The sequence below is a fragment of the Trachemys scripta genome, chromosome 4 (genome assembly GCF_013100865.1).
Source record: "Trachemys scripta elegans isolate TJP31775 chromosome 4, CAS_Tse_1.0, whole genome shotgun sequence".
Classification (NCBI taxonomy): Eukaryota; Metazoa; Chordata; order Testudines; family Emydidae; genus Trachemys; species Trachemys scripta.
In genome coordinates this window covers 58273318-58288274 of record NC_048301.1, presented here as the reverse complement: position 1 = coordinate 58288274, position 14957 = coordinate 58273318, and the positions used below count along the sequence as shown (strand labels likewise).

At 42.3% G+C, this 14957-nt stretch overlaps 1 protein-coding gene across 3 annotated transcripts in view; it reads left to right on the top strand.

Moving 5' to 3' along the window:
* Positions 1 to 7870, top strand: part of FSIP1 (fibrous sheath interacting protein 1) — a 164285-nt gene extending 156415 nt beyond the window's left edge. For all 3 annotated transcript variants that reach the window (XM_034769043.1, XM_034769042.1, XM_034769044.1), the window contains one exon: positions 6932 to 7870. In XM_034769043.1, the coding sequence (XP_034624934.1) occupies positions 6932 to 6966 (35 nt within the window). In that variant the 3' untranslated portion in view covers positions 6967 to 7870. The remainder of the gene's footprint in view (positions 1 to 6931) is intronic.
* Positions 7871 to 14957: the final 7087 nt, after the last annotated feature.

Genomic DNA, 14957 nt, shown 5'->3' with positions numbered 1-14957 from the left:
GAGTCTGTGATAAATCGAGATAGTTTGGTTATATTGTAATTTAACAAAATCCTCTTTAATTTACTAAATTAGACTTCATCGTTTACTAATTATTGTCATTATATATCTAATCACTTCCAAATTTGGATTCAGGTATAACTTAGCAGAGCACCGTTGCACCTCCTTATTGCAGTAGCATTTTTGAGCTCTGATTATAATGGTTGATTTGATTGCACATTATTCTGCTTCCCCCATTCTGTAAAAATGATGCCTCACTTTATACTGTTATCACTCCACATATCAGGAATGAGGAGGTAAGAAAGACTGTCAAAAACTGAGCCTGCAGATAGATGACCCTGCTTACCACACCCCAGTCTTCTCTTACCACCTCATCCTGGAAGCATGGAGAGACAACTCTGCAAGATCTTTCTCCCCTTTCCTTCTCAAAAGAAATATGATAATGACAGGTGTAAAGATGACAGAGAGAAGAGATCAGAGAAGGACAAAACAGAGATGACAAGTCAAGAAGCAAATAGCCTTCTTTACAAAGTTTCAAGAACAGAATGATCACATAGATGAACGCGATTTGTTGGATAAGAGTCAACACAGCTTTTGTAAAGAGACATTGTTCCACACGAATCTATTAGAATTCTTTGGGGCAGGGGGGTCAACAAACATGTGGACAAGGTTGATCCAGTAGATAGAGTGAACTTGGATTTTCAGAGAGTAGGTCCTCTCCTGGATTGGTAACTGGTTAAAAGATAGGAAAGAAAGGGTAGGATTAAATGGACAGTTTTCAGAATGGAAGGAGTAAATTGTTGTTTTCTCCCAGAGATTTGTACTGGGACCAGCGCTGTTCAAGATAGTCACAAATGATCTGGAAAAAGGGGTAAACACTGAGGTGACAAAATTTGCAGATGAACTGTTATCTTATATAGGGTTGTGAGACTAGCAATTTCACTTAGTTTCTGCTTCCTGATAGGACATTGGAGCCATACTAGCATAATTTGAGGTATCTTTCTTGCAGAGTAGGGAAAAGAGGAGAACATAACAAAACAAACACCTGGTAAGTAATTTTCCCATGTAGAATATCACATGCTAAAGCGTTGAAGTCTATAGAATTACTTTGTTAGATTTATTACATAATAATTAAGGCTCCATGTTTGTCGTGGAGGTCACCAAGTCACGGATTCTGTGACTTTCTGTCACCTCTATGACTTCTACAGTGGCTATTGCGTCTGGCCCAGGGACTGCCTGAGCAGCTTGAGCAGCCCCTGGGTCAGGCGCATTGGCCGCTGCTGGGGCAGTCTCGGCCCGACCCCCCAGCAGTAGGAGTTTGAGTGTGGGCAGGGCTCAGGACTGGGGATTGGGGTGCAGGGTGTTGCTTACCCGAGGTGGGGGAGCTCCCTGGAAGGGTGACAGCAACTCTCCTCCCTCAGCTCCTAGCTTAATGTGCTGACTCCGCCCGCAGGCACCACCCCTGCAGCTCTCATTGGCTGCAGTTCCCAGCCAATGGGGGCTGTAGAACTGGGGCTTGGGGCGGAGTGGAGGCAGCACGTGGAACTAGGAGCTGGGGCCACCGCTTCCCAGGAGCCGGGTAGGGAGCCTGCTCCAGGCCCACCAACCGCACCCCCCGCCCCAGCACCTGAGGTATCCCCGGGGCCATGACTCCCCCAACACCTGTGATGGCTGCAAGCCGCATCCCCCTCCCCAGTACCCACAGTGCCCCCTGGGCCATCCCCCCAGCACTCGCGGCACCCCCAGGGCCACCCTCCCAAGGCACGCCCCCCACCCAGTTTTAGTCAGGGGTATATAGTAAGAGTCATGGACAAGTCACGGGCCATGAATTTTTGTTTACTGCTCGTGACCTGTCCATGACTTTTACTAAAATTACCCATGATTAAAACGTAGCCTTAATAATAATATAAGGGTCTTTGTGTCATGATAGTTCACTATGTCAGCACAACATTGTCTGATATATTTATTCTTTGTTTCTTTAATTGTTGAATAATATTCAGCTATATACACTTTAAAATATGTAAAGTTTAAATGCACATAGTTATTTACCAACCTGTTTTGTTTATCAAATACTTTGAAAGAAAGTAGGTAAGTAGCAGAGATTTTTCTGCCCAAACTTTTGTGGTTCAGTTTTTCATAATGAAAAGCCACTTCACATTTACCTACTGTCACATGAGCCTTTGGGCATGTGAACACTTACCTCCGGAGCGATCGATCCAGCAGGGGTTGATTTATTGAATCTAGTGAAGACGCAGTAAGTCGACCGCCGAGCGCTCTCCTGTCAACTGCAGTACTCCACCGGAACAAGAAGTGTAGGCGGAGTCGATGGGGGAGCGTCAGCAGTTGACCTACCGCAGTGAAGACACTGCGGTAAGTAGCTCTAAGTACATCGACTTCAGCTACGCTATTTTCGTAGCTGAAGTTGCGTAACTTAGATCAACTTAGCTCACCACTACCCCCCCTGCCTCCCCCAGTGTAGACCAGGCCTTAGACTCCTCAGATTGGTTCTGGTCAGGTAATTGGAACAAGTGGATATGGCTCATGAAAAGCTGATGATCTGTAGGGCAGAATGAAAGGAAGTATAAAAAAAGAATTCAGACATTTATAATATCAGTTTTCATCCATTTTCCAGTTCCCCATAAATTGAGGCCAATAGAGGGTATTTCAGATGTGCCATTCTGACATTAAAATACATGTAGAACTTAAAATTCAGAAATAAATGTGAGGTATTTTAATTATTTTTGTCAGTTTATTATTGATTATATATATATATATAACATTAAAGAGAAGATCCCATTATTTATCCAAAGGACTAAAGTGATTCCTGCAAAGACAAATCATGTGTAGCTATAACATTTGTACATGGCCATGACTGGAAGTTCATAACCTTTGAGGATTGTGAAATTATTCAATATTATATTGATGAGCCCAGTATTACTCCAGTAGCTAGATGTGATAAATTATTTTGACTAATGTAGGAATTAAACCCTTGGAGACTCCAGTGGATTCCAATCTCTGGCTAATACATTTCTTTTCAAAGTTTCAACCCATATTTATTTAAACAGATTTCTTAATCCTTTATTCCAAGCTCCAGGGTTGTTTTTTTTAATTATTTTTAAAAGAACCATCCCCATAGTGGCATCATGTTGTGTATACATATTTAAACTGCGCCTAATATAAGAACCACACTAAAGATAATTGTATGTTTTACTTTTTTGGAAATAGGAAACATAGTGAAAAATTCTACCAGACCACTTCACTGGTTAGCCACATAGCCACAAATCCAAGGGGTAAGACCTTAATGGCCATGGTGTAGACAGGTCAGGCATGTTTACATGCCCCGAACTACTATGGGAATGGCTGATAGCTTTATTTCAGAGCCTCTGCTGGCCATCATACAGTTTCCCCAGTTCTTGCTCAGCTGAGGAGGAAGCCAGCCTCTCTCTCAATGCTAGCATACTCTTCTCTGATATCATCTCAAAACACCTCTGGAACATCATATGTAGCAGTTTGGATGTGGGAGCTTGATGCTTCACTCCATTACTCTGGTTTTACTTCAGTGTAACTGTTTAAGTGAATGGTGTTATGCCAGTGTAAAGCTGGTGTAATAGAGCGAATACTCAGGCCTGGGGTTTAGAATCATGGACTATTCTTTGGGACATTTGACTTCTGAGAATCTGAGTAGGTGACACAATTCAAGCTGGACCTTGAAGCTGGATTGAACGCCATCCAATAAAGCTATTTAAGTCCAAGATTTGGTCCATTATGCATGAGTTATCCATTGCCCTCTAAGATAGAAAAAATAGATTTATCATGACTCATTAATATTTTTGCACACGCATATATAAATTTCAATGAAAAAATCCTAATATAGTTAGCAATGTACTATACTGCTAATGTAGTATGACTATAATTCCTAGTATTGTGGAAGTTTAGTATGTGGTAATTATGCTTTTCTAAAAGATAGGGTTTTTGTGGAAGATACTTATTCAAAAATCCTTGATAATGGTTTGGACTTAGACAATTTAGAAAGTTAGCAGTGTTTCTACTCTTTCCTACAAGGCCAGGAGAGCATGGGCATTGGCCTGTAGACCTTCTGGAAGAAGGTATGTGCACTGGCCTTTGGTATTTACATTTGTACCTCTCAAGCGTTTCTATTGAAGGCTGTATTTTTTGTCAGAGATAAAATTTCTCTTATAAGATCTAGTTTGGGATGTTCACTGAGACTTTCAGAGCTCAGGAGGCAAGAAAGTCTATTTTATCTTAGCATATTTGGGAAGGGAAAAGCTTATCCAAGTTCTTAAAAATTGTCTTTTTGAGCTTTTGCATCACATCTTTTTTCTTTAAATTATTTAAGAAAATACAGTCCTTTGGAGAATGGATGTACTCTAGAGCATTGACATATATTCCTGTAGATTCACTTTCTGAAGTAGATATTGTACAGTATCCCGCAAACAGAATGAAAAACTCAGAAGTTGTTCATATTTCTTCATCTCTATTTAAATATTTAGGGGTTCTTGTCTGTTTTTGACCTGTTCCTTAATATTTGCAGTGGACCTTCTTGTTTTGTCAGGCAAGTGAATCTTACATGCTAGGTATCTTACAGTATCAGCTCCCTTGAAGCAGGCAGAAATACAGACTGCAGCGATCCAGGACTTCTACAATATCTTACTGTGGTATTTAGTGCTTACTGTGATATTTTAGAAGTACTCTGTGCTGAGGAATAATCAGTTACATCAATGTCAATTTATATCCCCCAAGAGTTAAGACATGGAGTAAGTTTTGATCTGTAGAATGCAAAGAAAATCTTAAACTATATCATAAATACTTGAGATCCTTCAATATCTGGAAGAAAACAGTAAAACAGAATGTCATCTCATAGAGAAATGTATCTGATAAATTCTGCCCCCCGAGATGCAGGCATGAAGCTTGGAGTTACAGTTGATCAACCAAGAATTTGGCCTTTTGTTATAAGGTTGGTTTATTAATCCCTTTCAATTTAGAAGGCAATATAGACACACAGAGAAATTTTATTAAAATTTGGTAGTTTAAACTCCCTGCGGGAATTTGAGGTGTCATCCATTTATTTAGCTTTCAGATGGAAATGTTGAACCTTGTTTCACCTCACTGTCTCTCATGATCAAAAAAGTAAATGAAGATGTTTAACTTCAAGAGATACCATAACTTCCCGCATCACTTAGTTCCCTAAAAAACACAATTTCATTGTAAGAAGAGTGAAGAATCCTAGCATGATTTACACATTTAGTACTATTAAAAAGAGTCCAGTTAACAGACTTGCAGGTAATTATCAGATCTTAATACTCAAGCATCCATTGTCATTTATGACACAAAATCGAGAATTTGTTATTGCACTTTTTCAGTGAGTGCATAGAGTGTTAGGTAAAGCAAGAAAACAGGCAACTAACCAGAACTGGCTGGATTTGACTTCTTTATGCATAGGGCCCCTGCTGCTAGAATTGATGAAAAAGAAGAATGTTGTCTTCAGGTCTGTAGGAAAGTTAAAGATTAACTAAATGGGCCAAATTCTGCTTTCTCATATGACTGTGTAAATTCTGAGTAACTGTCAGGAATCAGGGCCTACAGCAGAGCTAGTCTCCAGGCAGCCTCATCCAGACATCCGGTCTGTAGCAGGCTGCCTGATTGGTCACGCCACCTGCAGGGGGCAGTAGGCTGGCTCTTAAACCAGCAGCAGCTTATTGGCTGCTCAGTGCTTATGCCCACAATTGTGTCTGTGTCTGTGTTACTTTGTTCCTGCTGCCTCTACCTTGCACTCAGCCTTTCCTCTGTCCTGTCCCTGCCTTGAATCCCTTCTTGCTTGCTACCCTTCTTGCTCCAGTTCCTGAATTTGACCTTTGGCTCTGGTTTCTGACTACTGACTCCGGCTCTGATCTTGGTCCTTGATTCCTGATGCCTGCTCCCACCACTAGGCTAGACTGCCCTCATCCTGGTCAGCAGACAGTAATTCCATTAAAGTCAATGGTTTCAGGGAAATGGTGGTGTTTGGGAGGCGGAGTGTTTGCTAGGATCATGTGATGAAAAAAAAACTGACTTTCTAAATAAATACACAGGTACCTTCACAACTGCATTAAAAAGAAAACACCTAACATTGATTACAGTCACATAATACCAGACTTATTTCTCTTTATATTATTAATCTTTTGCAGAGAGAGTGTGCATCATTAAATAATGTAAGTTTTTTGTACCACAAATCTTCTAATAATTATTAAAATACATCTGTGACTAGCTATCTTGCTCAAACTCTTTATACTGATTATCTTCTGGATGCCTATTTCTTGAGATAGCTTTTCACCTGGAAAGAGCTGTCACTGGAGCTCTATTTTCTTCTTTGAAATTTCAGACCTCTATCTAGCTCATGAGCTTGAACATCTTCTGTGGTGGTTTAAGTTAAGTAGTGGATAATGTTACACTTTCAAATAATTCAGAAATGTAAAGCTAGGTGTTTATTTCCAAAACAGTATGAGTTTTAATTTCAAGTACATTATAACATGGAGATCTATGATGCAAAATTACTTTCAGAGCTAAAAAAGCGCTTACATTAAGAGAACAGTGATTACAGTTATCATTGAAAGGTGAGTAAAGTCGCTACTTCCCCTCGAGAACTGGTAAAGGCAGATGGTCAAATACCCTTGGATGCACATGTGATGCCCATTGGGATAAACAGAAGCCGAACTTATCCACAGATGCAGGCATGTACATCAAAAGTTGATATTTCTCAATTTTGAGAGTCCAATCAGTAGATGTGCATGAGTGACTGCTCTTATTCCCAGCTTTCTTTGGCCTTATTAGTGTTCAGGAAGATTGTGTATCACAATCAGTTACTACTTTTTTCATTTATACTTGTGAATATTATTGGCCTTCAAGCAATTCATGTATGATTTCTTCTTTTGTGCAGATGATTTGAAGATTGAAGATGTGGCAGCAGAGTAATATACATACTCCAACTTACAGTCATTTTTATAAAACATTGGTAAACTACACTTCAGTGTTTTTCATTAGTACATGATCATTTCAGACTCTGAATACAGTGCAATCGTCATGCATATATACACTGCGTACCATAATTATTACTGTGAAATAGTTTCTTCTTACAGAGAAAGTTATTATTGTCATGCATTGCAGTTTGAGTTCTAAAGGAAAAATATTCCACTTGAGTTTCTGGTGAATATTTTACATAATTACATATTTTACATATTGTTCAGTGTTTTACCAGCAATGTACGTTTTTTCAACATACAGTAGTAGATATAATCACAAAGTTGTATTGAATTCAGTAAAATTGAGTATGAACTTTGTAAAAATATGACATGTCAATTCTAATAATCTATTTTTTTCTTTTTTTGCATACACTTTACTGTTTTGAAGAAAAATGGCTAAAATCTGACTGCATCTGTTCCTGTCTGCAGTGGAGTTGTTTGTGATACAGACTGGATTCTGTAAAGTGGTGAGCACTCTGTCCCTGAGTCAACAAAGTGCATAATCATTTGCTTATTTTTAAACGAACAATAATTGACATCAACAGGACTACTCCTATGCATATAGTTAAGTATGTGCATAAGTACTTTGCTAGAGTGCTCATCACTTTGCAGGATTAAGCAATAGGTGAAGATAAGAATTTAATCATGTGGCAAGTAGCCTTAGGTTCTAGCTGAAGTACAGTGGTTTCCCCAAGAATTGAAATTAGGGGGGGGTGTTTGAATTTACGGGGGGTCGATGTCAGGGCTGATGAGGGGTGAGACTGTGAGGTTGAAGGTGGGCTATATGGCATCATAGTAAAAACTGAAAAATGTTTCATGACCATTTTATTAGATTTAACTCATGTTTTTAAATCATCACACAAATTAAAGTTAGCTACTCAAGCCTTCTATGAAGCACTACGTCTACATCCTTCTTGGTTTCTTGTTATAATTTTGCACAACTCTGTTAATGAACTTCTTGAATGCAATGCGTTCATCTTTGGTGGCTTCTCTTGTGTCCGGTACTTCCATTCCTTCAATTGATATGCTCATTAGTTCATTCACATGATCAGGCAGAAGGCGACTTCTTTCAGAACACAAAATTCTATTCAATGATGAAAAAGAACGCTCAACTGTACCTGTTGTGACTGCGAGTAGCAAGAGATGAATTCCTACTTCTTTCATCCCAGGAAACAGATCACAAAGATTGGGTCGAGCCACTAGTGATGATAAAAAAGAAGTTGAAGTCAAATCATTCATTCGTCGTATGATATTCCACTCTGTGTTCAAATTCTCTATTCTGTCCTGATCACATGGCAGCCTCACTCCACTCAACGGTTGGTGTTTTATAGGACAGGCATCTGTAAACGCTACATAGAGGTTGAGTAGAATCTAGAAGTCACTGTTGTAGATTTTTAAGAATCAAGTCTGCCGCCTTTTCACGTAGTTTGTCAGCATTGGCTTTGCTGATCAGTTTGACAAACCAAGCTCCTCCACTTTTACCAATTATAGCATTGGGAAGCTTTCCTTCTTCGTAAGCTTTTTTGCAAGAGGTGCACCAGTAGCCATCTTTTGTAACTTCAGTAAATGGGAACACTTTGACCGACAAACATCGGAAACTGTCTTTAGGTTTTGGAGACACTATTTCTTCAGTAGGTGGCTGTATTTGTGCTTCAGGCTGGTCAGATGTAGATATACCACTTAAACCTTCAGATAACATGTTGATATATTCTTGGTTCTTGATGTGTTCTTCACCTTGGTTAGTTTGTGAGGCCTCTGAGTGCAAAAATTGTTGTATTGTTTTCTGTCTTTTCATTTTCACTTTGACCTGCAGCATATAAAAGAGATATGAATAAAGTAAATGTTTTGTTAGGATAATGTAAATTTAACATAAGGATAATGCAAGTTACACCAAAACACATAACAGGTCTAGATTTCTAAAAAAATATAAATTTAAAAAAAATTATTTAATTTAAATTGACTTTTGAAAAGTAAGCCATCATGGGATAAGAGGGAAGTCCTCTCATGGATCAGTAACTGGTTAAAAGATGGGAAACAAAGGGTAGGAATAAATTATCAGTTTTCAGAATGGAGAGAGATAAATGGTGGTATCCCTGAGGGGTCGGTATTGGGACCAGTACTGTTCAACATATTCATAAATGAGCTGGAAAAATGGGTAAACAGTGAGGCGGCAAAATTTGCAGGCGATACAAAACTATTCAAGATAGTTAAGTCCCAGGCAGACTGCGAAGAGTTACAAAGGGATCTCACAAAAATGGGTGACTGGGCAACAAAATGGCAGATGAAATTCAATGTTGATAAATGCAAAGTAATGCATTCCTCCACTTGCTCACTGTTCGCTCTGGCCACTGCTGTTTGTTTTGCCTCCGTTCACTCCACCACTCAGGCCTTGGCTACACTTGCAGATGTACAGCGCTGTGAGTTAAACTTAACTTCGTGCAGCTGAGTAGGGAAAGCGCTGCAGTCTGTCCAAACTGACAGCTGCCCAGCGCACTGTCGTGGCCACATTTGCGGCAATTGCAGCGCTATTGGGAGCAGTGCATTATGGGCAGCTATCCCACAGAGCACCTTTTCCCATTCTGGTGCCGTGGGTTGTGGGAAGGGGGCGTTGGTGCGGGGCATTCTGGGTTCCGTCCCAACGCCCCATGATGCATCACTTCACATCCCAGAAATCCCTTTGTTTCCGTTCACCTTTGGTGCCATCTTTCAACGGTTTCTGTGCAGCGCGATCTGTCTGCGGGAAATGGAGCCCGAACTGCTGAGGCGTATGCTGACTTATCTCGCCAGCACGTCACGTTTGGTTGTCAAACTATTCCTTAAGATCCAAAGTGACAGTGAGAGTGAAGAGTCCGACGATGCTATCGAGCTGCTCAATGTGTACGACATGAAATTGCTTGTGGCATTCACGGACATGCTCAGCACCGTGGAACGCCACTTTTGGGCTTGGGAAACAAGCACCGAGTGGTGGGATCACATTGTCATGGAAGTCTGGGGTGACGAGCAGTGGCTGCAGAACTTTCAGATGAGAAAAGCCACTTTCATGGGACTGTGTGAGCAACTTGCCCGCACCCTGCGGCACAAGGACACGAGATTGAGAGCTGCCCTGCCAGTGGAGAAGCAGGTGGTTATTGCAGTCTGGAAGCTGGCAACTCCAGACAGCTACCGGTCGGTCGCAAATCTGTTTGGAGTGGGAAAGTTGACCGTTGGAATTATGTTGATGCAAGTTTGAGCCTATCAGTGCTTTGCTGCCGGTACGCGGTGCTTTGCCGCCGGTGCGCTGCGTTTTCCTGGCGGATCCTGCTTTCTCTGTCCCTCCAGTTCTGTGCTTTCTCATTCTCTTTAATAGATTGCCGCATCACTTCTTGCAGCATGTCTTCTTTGCTTTTTCGCGGTCTCTTCCTGAGTCTTTGCAGTCTCTGAGCAGGCGATAAGAGGGATGGCTGAGGTCTCAAGGTTGATGCTGCTGTATAGGCAAAATGCAACATTTAACAGAGGCAGCATTGTTTATACCAGACAGAGTAATGATTCCCCCCGCACTTAAGGAGTAGAAAACACACAGGGTCTACACAATAGCATAATTTTCCCGTCTGAAACAGAGCACACATATCCCACGGAAGCCTCAAAATGGTGAGTAAGGGGGACTGATTGTTTCAGGGCTGCACTGTCCTCTGGTTTCTGTGCCTTGGGGAGAGCCAACAGCTTCAGGGGACACCTACACTGAACACTGTCCCAACATTTTCCACGGGAGTTCGTCCTGGACGATATCTCGCTGCTGAGGGTGACCTGGGAAGCAAGGGAGGGTCTTCTACTGCAATGCAGCTTCCGCCCTGGGCCATATGCAGCTTGCCTGTGTGCAGCAATGGTCCCCCAGCCCCTCGCGGCACAGTGGTGCGGACACATTAGCCTGGCTGGGACAAGGACCATGGTGGCTCTCCCGATAAACCTGCGCAAGCGCATTGCACACATTCTGGATGAGACATTCGAGGAGATTACCGAGGCCGATTACCGCAATGTGATAAACCACATCAATGCACTATTCCGCATCAAGTCATGCATGCCTAACCCTCCTCACCCAAAGAGCCCGCACCGAAAAAATTCCATCCTGAAAAAAAAAAACGCTTACCAGGAACCTGTTCTTCTGTTTGTCCTCCACCAAGTACTGGCCGCTGCCACTGGCTACCTTCCTCCTGGCTTGAGAAGAGCTCCTGGCTGCATGGCTTCAGGGATTCCAGGGTGTCTCCATCTGGTCCACCACCATCACTCCCGTTTTCCTTCTCCTCCTCTTCCTCCTCCCCCCCCCCACACCGGCTCTGAAGTGTCCATGGTGGTGCTCGGAGTGGAGGTGGGGTTAACCCCAAGTATCGCATCCAGCTCTTTGTAGAATCGGCAGGTCGCGGGGGGAGTACCCGAGCGGCCGTTTGCGTCGCAGGCTTTGTGGTAGGCACTCTGCAGCTCCTTCACTTTAATCCTGCACTGCATGGCGTCCTGGTCATGGCCCCTTTCCATCATGTCCTTTGATACCTTCCCGAAGGTATTGTAATTCCTATGGCTGGAGCACAGCTGGGACTGGACAGCTTCCTCCCCCCAAACACTGATGAGGTCCAGTAATTCGCCATTGCTCCATGCTGGGGCTCACTTGGCACGTGGAGGCATGGTCACCTGGAAAGATTCTTTGATAGCACTCCACGCCACGCTGGGCTGAGCAAACAGGAAGGGGATTTTTAAAATTCCCGAGGAATGTAAAGGGTCGGTCACATGGTTGGTTACCTGAGGCCAGGGCAGTAGAGTTTGAACTGATGACCAGAGTGGCTAGAACAGGCATTGTGGGATACTGCCGAATAATTCTGGAGGCCATTCACATAGGGTGACCAGACAGCAAGTCTGAAAAATCAGGACGGGGGTGGGGGATAATAGGAGCCTATATAAGAAAAAGCCCCAAATATCGGGATTGTCCCTATAAAACCGGGACATCTCGTCACCCTACATTCACAGCGCATTGGGCGGCCACACTAGCGCTGCAGCGCTGCAGCAGCAGTGCAATACTCGCTATTCCTCTCGGGGAGGTGGAGTACATGCAACGCTGCAACCACGGAGATACAGTGCTGCAAATGCCTTGTCAGTGTGGACGGGGAGTGAGTTACAGCGCTGGGGGCGGCTTTACAACGCTGTAATTCGCAAGTGTAGCCAAGGCCTCAGTTGCCAATGGCCCTGCGCAGTCACCTTCTGCTGCCACCTGCCATTGTGACCTCTGCAAGTTGGTCTTTTGAGGTTCCACCCAGCTCTCAGTGATTTCAGCTGAGCTCTCAGTGGGGGAACCTCGCTGCTAGTGCAGTCTGGGCCGTCTCTTCCACAGAAACACTGTCCCCACAGGAGGACTAAGCACTTAGACCTGATTATCAGTGATTTCAGCTGCAGTGGTCACTTAACAAAACAAAAGACGATCTATGGAGCCTAATCAGCTCTGTCTTTAAACAGTGGAGAGGAGAGGTCCCCCACCCTCTCTCTTGATGCCCTCAATCAGCACAGGCTAAGTATGGTTCCACTGCCCTTTACTCATACAATAAGAACAACTATCAGGGGGTAGCCGTGTTAGTCTGTATCTACAAAAACAACAAAGAGTCTGGTGGCACCTTAAAGACTAACAGATTTATTTGGGCATAAGCTTTCGTGAGTAAAAACCTCACTTCTTCGGATGCATAGAGTGAAATAAATCTGTTAGTCTTTAAGGTGCCACCAGACTCTTTGTTGTTTTAATAAGAACAACAACATTTCATTCGCCCCCCTCCCCCCGCATTCAAGTGATTTGTAACCCAACCCCAGCCAAAATCTATCACTTGGGCAACACAGCTCTGTTTGCTGGATACCTAGGTAGATTAGGTGTGAATGTAAATACCATCTGGTCCTGAAGCCTTTCTCCCCAGCCCCAGTTCATCACTAGCTGTCAGGGAGAGCTCATTTAGACTTTGCTTACAAATCATCATTTGAAATTATTAGGTTGGCCAACATCACTGAACTGAATGCACTGACATTGTCATAAAAAACAACAGCTGTATAAGGAAGCTAGTCTATGTTCATACTTTTCAAATCTACACATATTTTATCATACACTGTATATGCTTTTAAAGTGTGTAGTAATGTTTCGATTTCAATTCAAATTTCCAAACAGTCACTAAATTGGCATGTAACTAGTTCACAAAACTGGGAGTGCGGGGGGAGGGTGTTGGGGAAATTCAGGTGGGGTGTAGGGAAATCACTGTTGAGGTACATAACAAATTTGCACAGAGAGTTAGTCTCTGTAGTCCTTTCTTAGGATCTGCTTCTCAGTTGCACTAAAGCTCCTTTACACCCATTTAACAGTATAGAGAAGCCTAATAGTGTAACTGAAAGTCAGATCCACAGTCCTTAATGGGAGTTTTGTCTGAACAAGAACTGAAGATGGAATTTAGAAGTTGGACATAACAGAAGGTATGCAGGACCTGGAATGATAATATCGGAATCTGAAACCTTCAGGTAATGCCTAGCAGTTCGGTGGAAAACAGCAGCTGTTTTATGTTTGAGATAACAGTATTAAAAATTTACTTTGTCCACACTCCCTCCCTCGCTACTCTGTCCCTTGAATTTTTGCTTTCTTAAAGAGGCAATATTCTTTTCATCTTGTACACTATTATGTGAGAATAAAAGAACTTTTTAAAGTGATTTTTTTAAAGATTCTGAAAAAAACACAAATGGTTGTTACTAAACTGACTCCAGAGACAGATTTGCTGGAGCTTCCCCAACTTGCCTTGGACTAATAATCTACCTCAGCAGTGCAAGATCAACCTCCACTGAATACATAATCCTCATCACTTGATGAAGCTCTTGTACTGGAAGCTTCCTCTCTGGTACTGGGTGACTACAAAATCTACAAAGAGCTCCTGAAAAAGATAGCTGTATCTCCTGATATTCAGATGGAGGTTTTGGAGGAGATTTCTCACAAACATATAGACATTTTGCACTTGGCTATTGCAGGGAAGGTATCCCTTCTTATAAATGAGGTGATAATACAACCCATCAGGTCACTGTGGCAGCCCCCCACATCTGTTCCACCAATGGCTAAGTGCATGGAGCACAAATACCAGGTGGCATCCCAGAGGTTTAAGCAATTTTATTCACACCCTGCACTGGGCTCAATGGTAGTGGTCATGGTGAACAAAAGGAACTGTAAAAAGTTGTCTTTGATTTTTGTGAGCCGCCATTTTTGGATGCTGAACTTCAGACATTGTAGGCCTAATCTTGTGAGGTGCTAGGCAATCAAAACTCCAGCTCTCGTCACTGGAAGATGTGAGTTCTCAACACCTGTAAAAATCTAGCCCAAAGTATCTCAAGGTGGACATCCAAACTCAGAGGCCACTTTGGAAAATACTAACCCAAATGTTTGTATGACTTTGGTATCACACACTCTAAATCACAGCTAGTTTTCTTCAGCATGACCACATTTCTTGCCTTTCATTATGTGTGTGGCTTGGTAATTGAAACATAAAATTGAGGCCTCCTTTAAATTCTTTTATTTTAGGTAAAACCACAGGAAATGAAAACATTTGGAAAATATGTTAACTTTTGGTTTCAAAACGACACTCATAATAACAGAGACAAAATTTGGTAACCACAAAATATCATTCGCTGAAGCACCATGGATGAAATGCAAAAAGACAGGTTGGGTGCAAAAGAATAGTGTTTTTTCCCTAGTTTTTCCAATGCCTCTCAGTCGTGACCTGCAATAACCCCTGCTTTTGGACCATTCTTGTGCAGCCTGCCAGCTAGGCTGAAATATAAGAGATTGTTAGTCTGTGTGGTGATGCAACACTGGAGGTTAAGACCTTTAAATATGTTTACATTTGTGACCTGAATCAGGATTTGATAACGGGTCTGTCAAACTAAAAGGCATCATTTCAACTCATAGAACTAT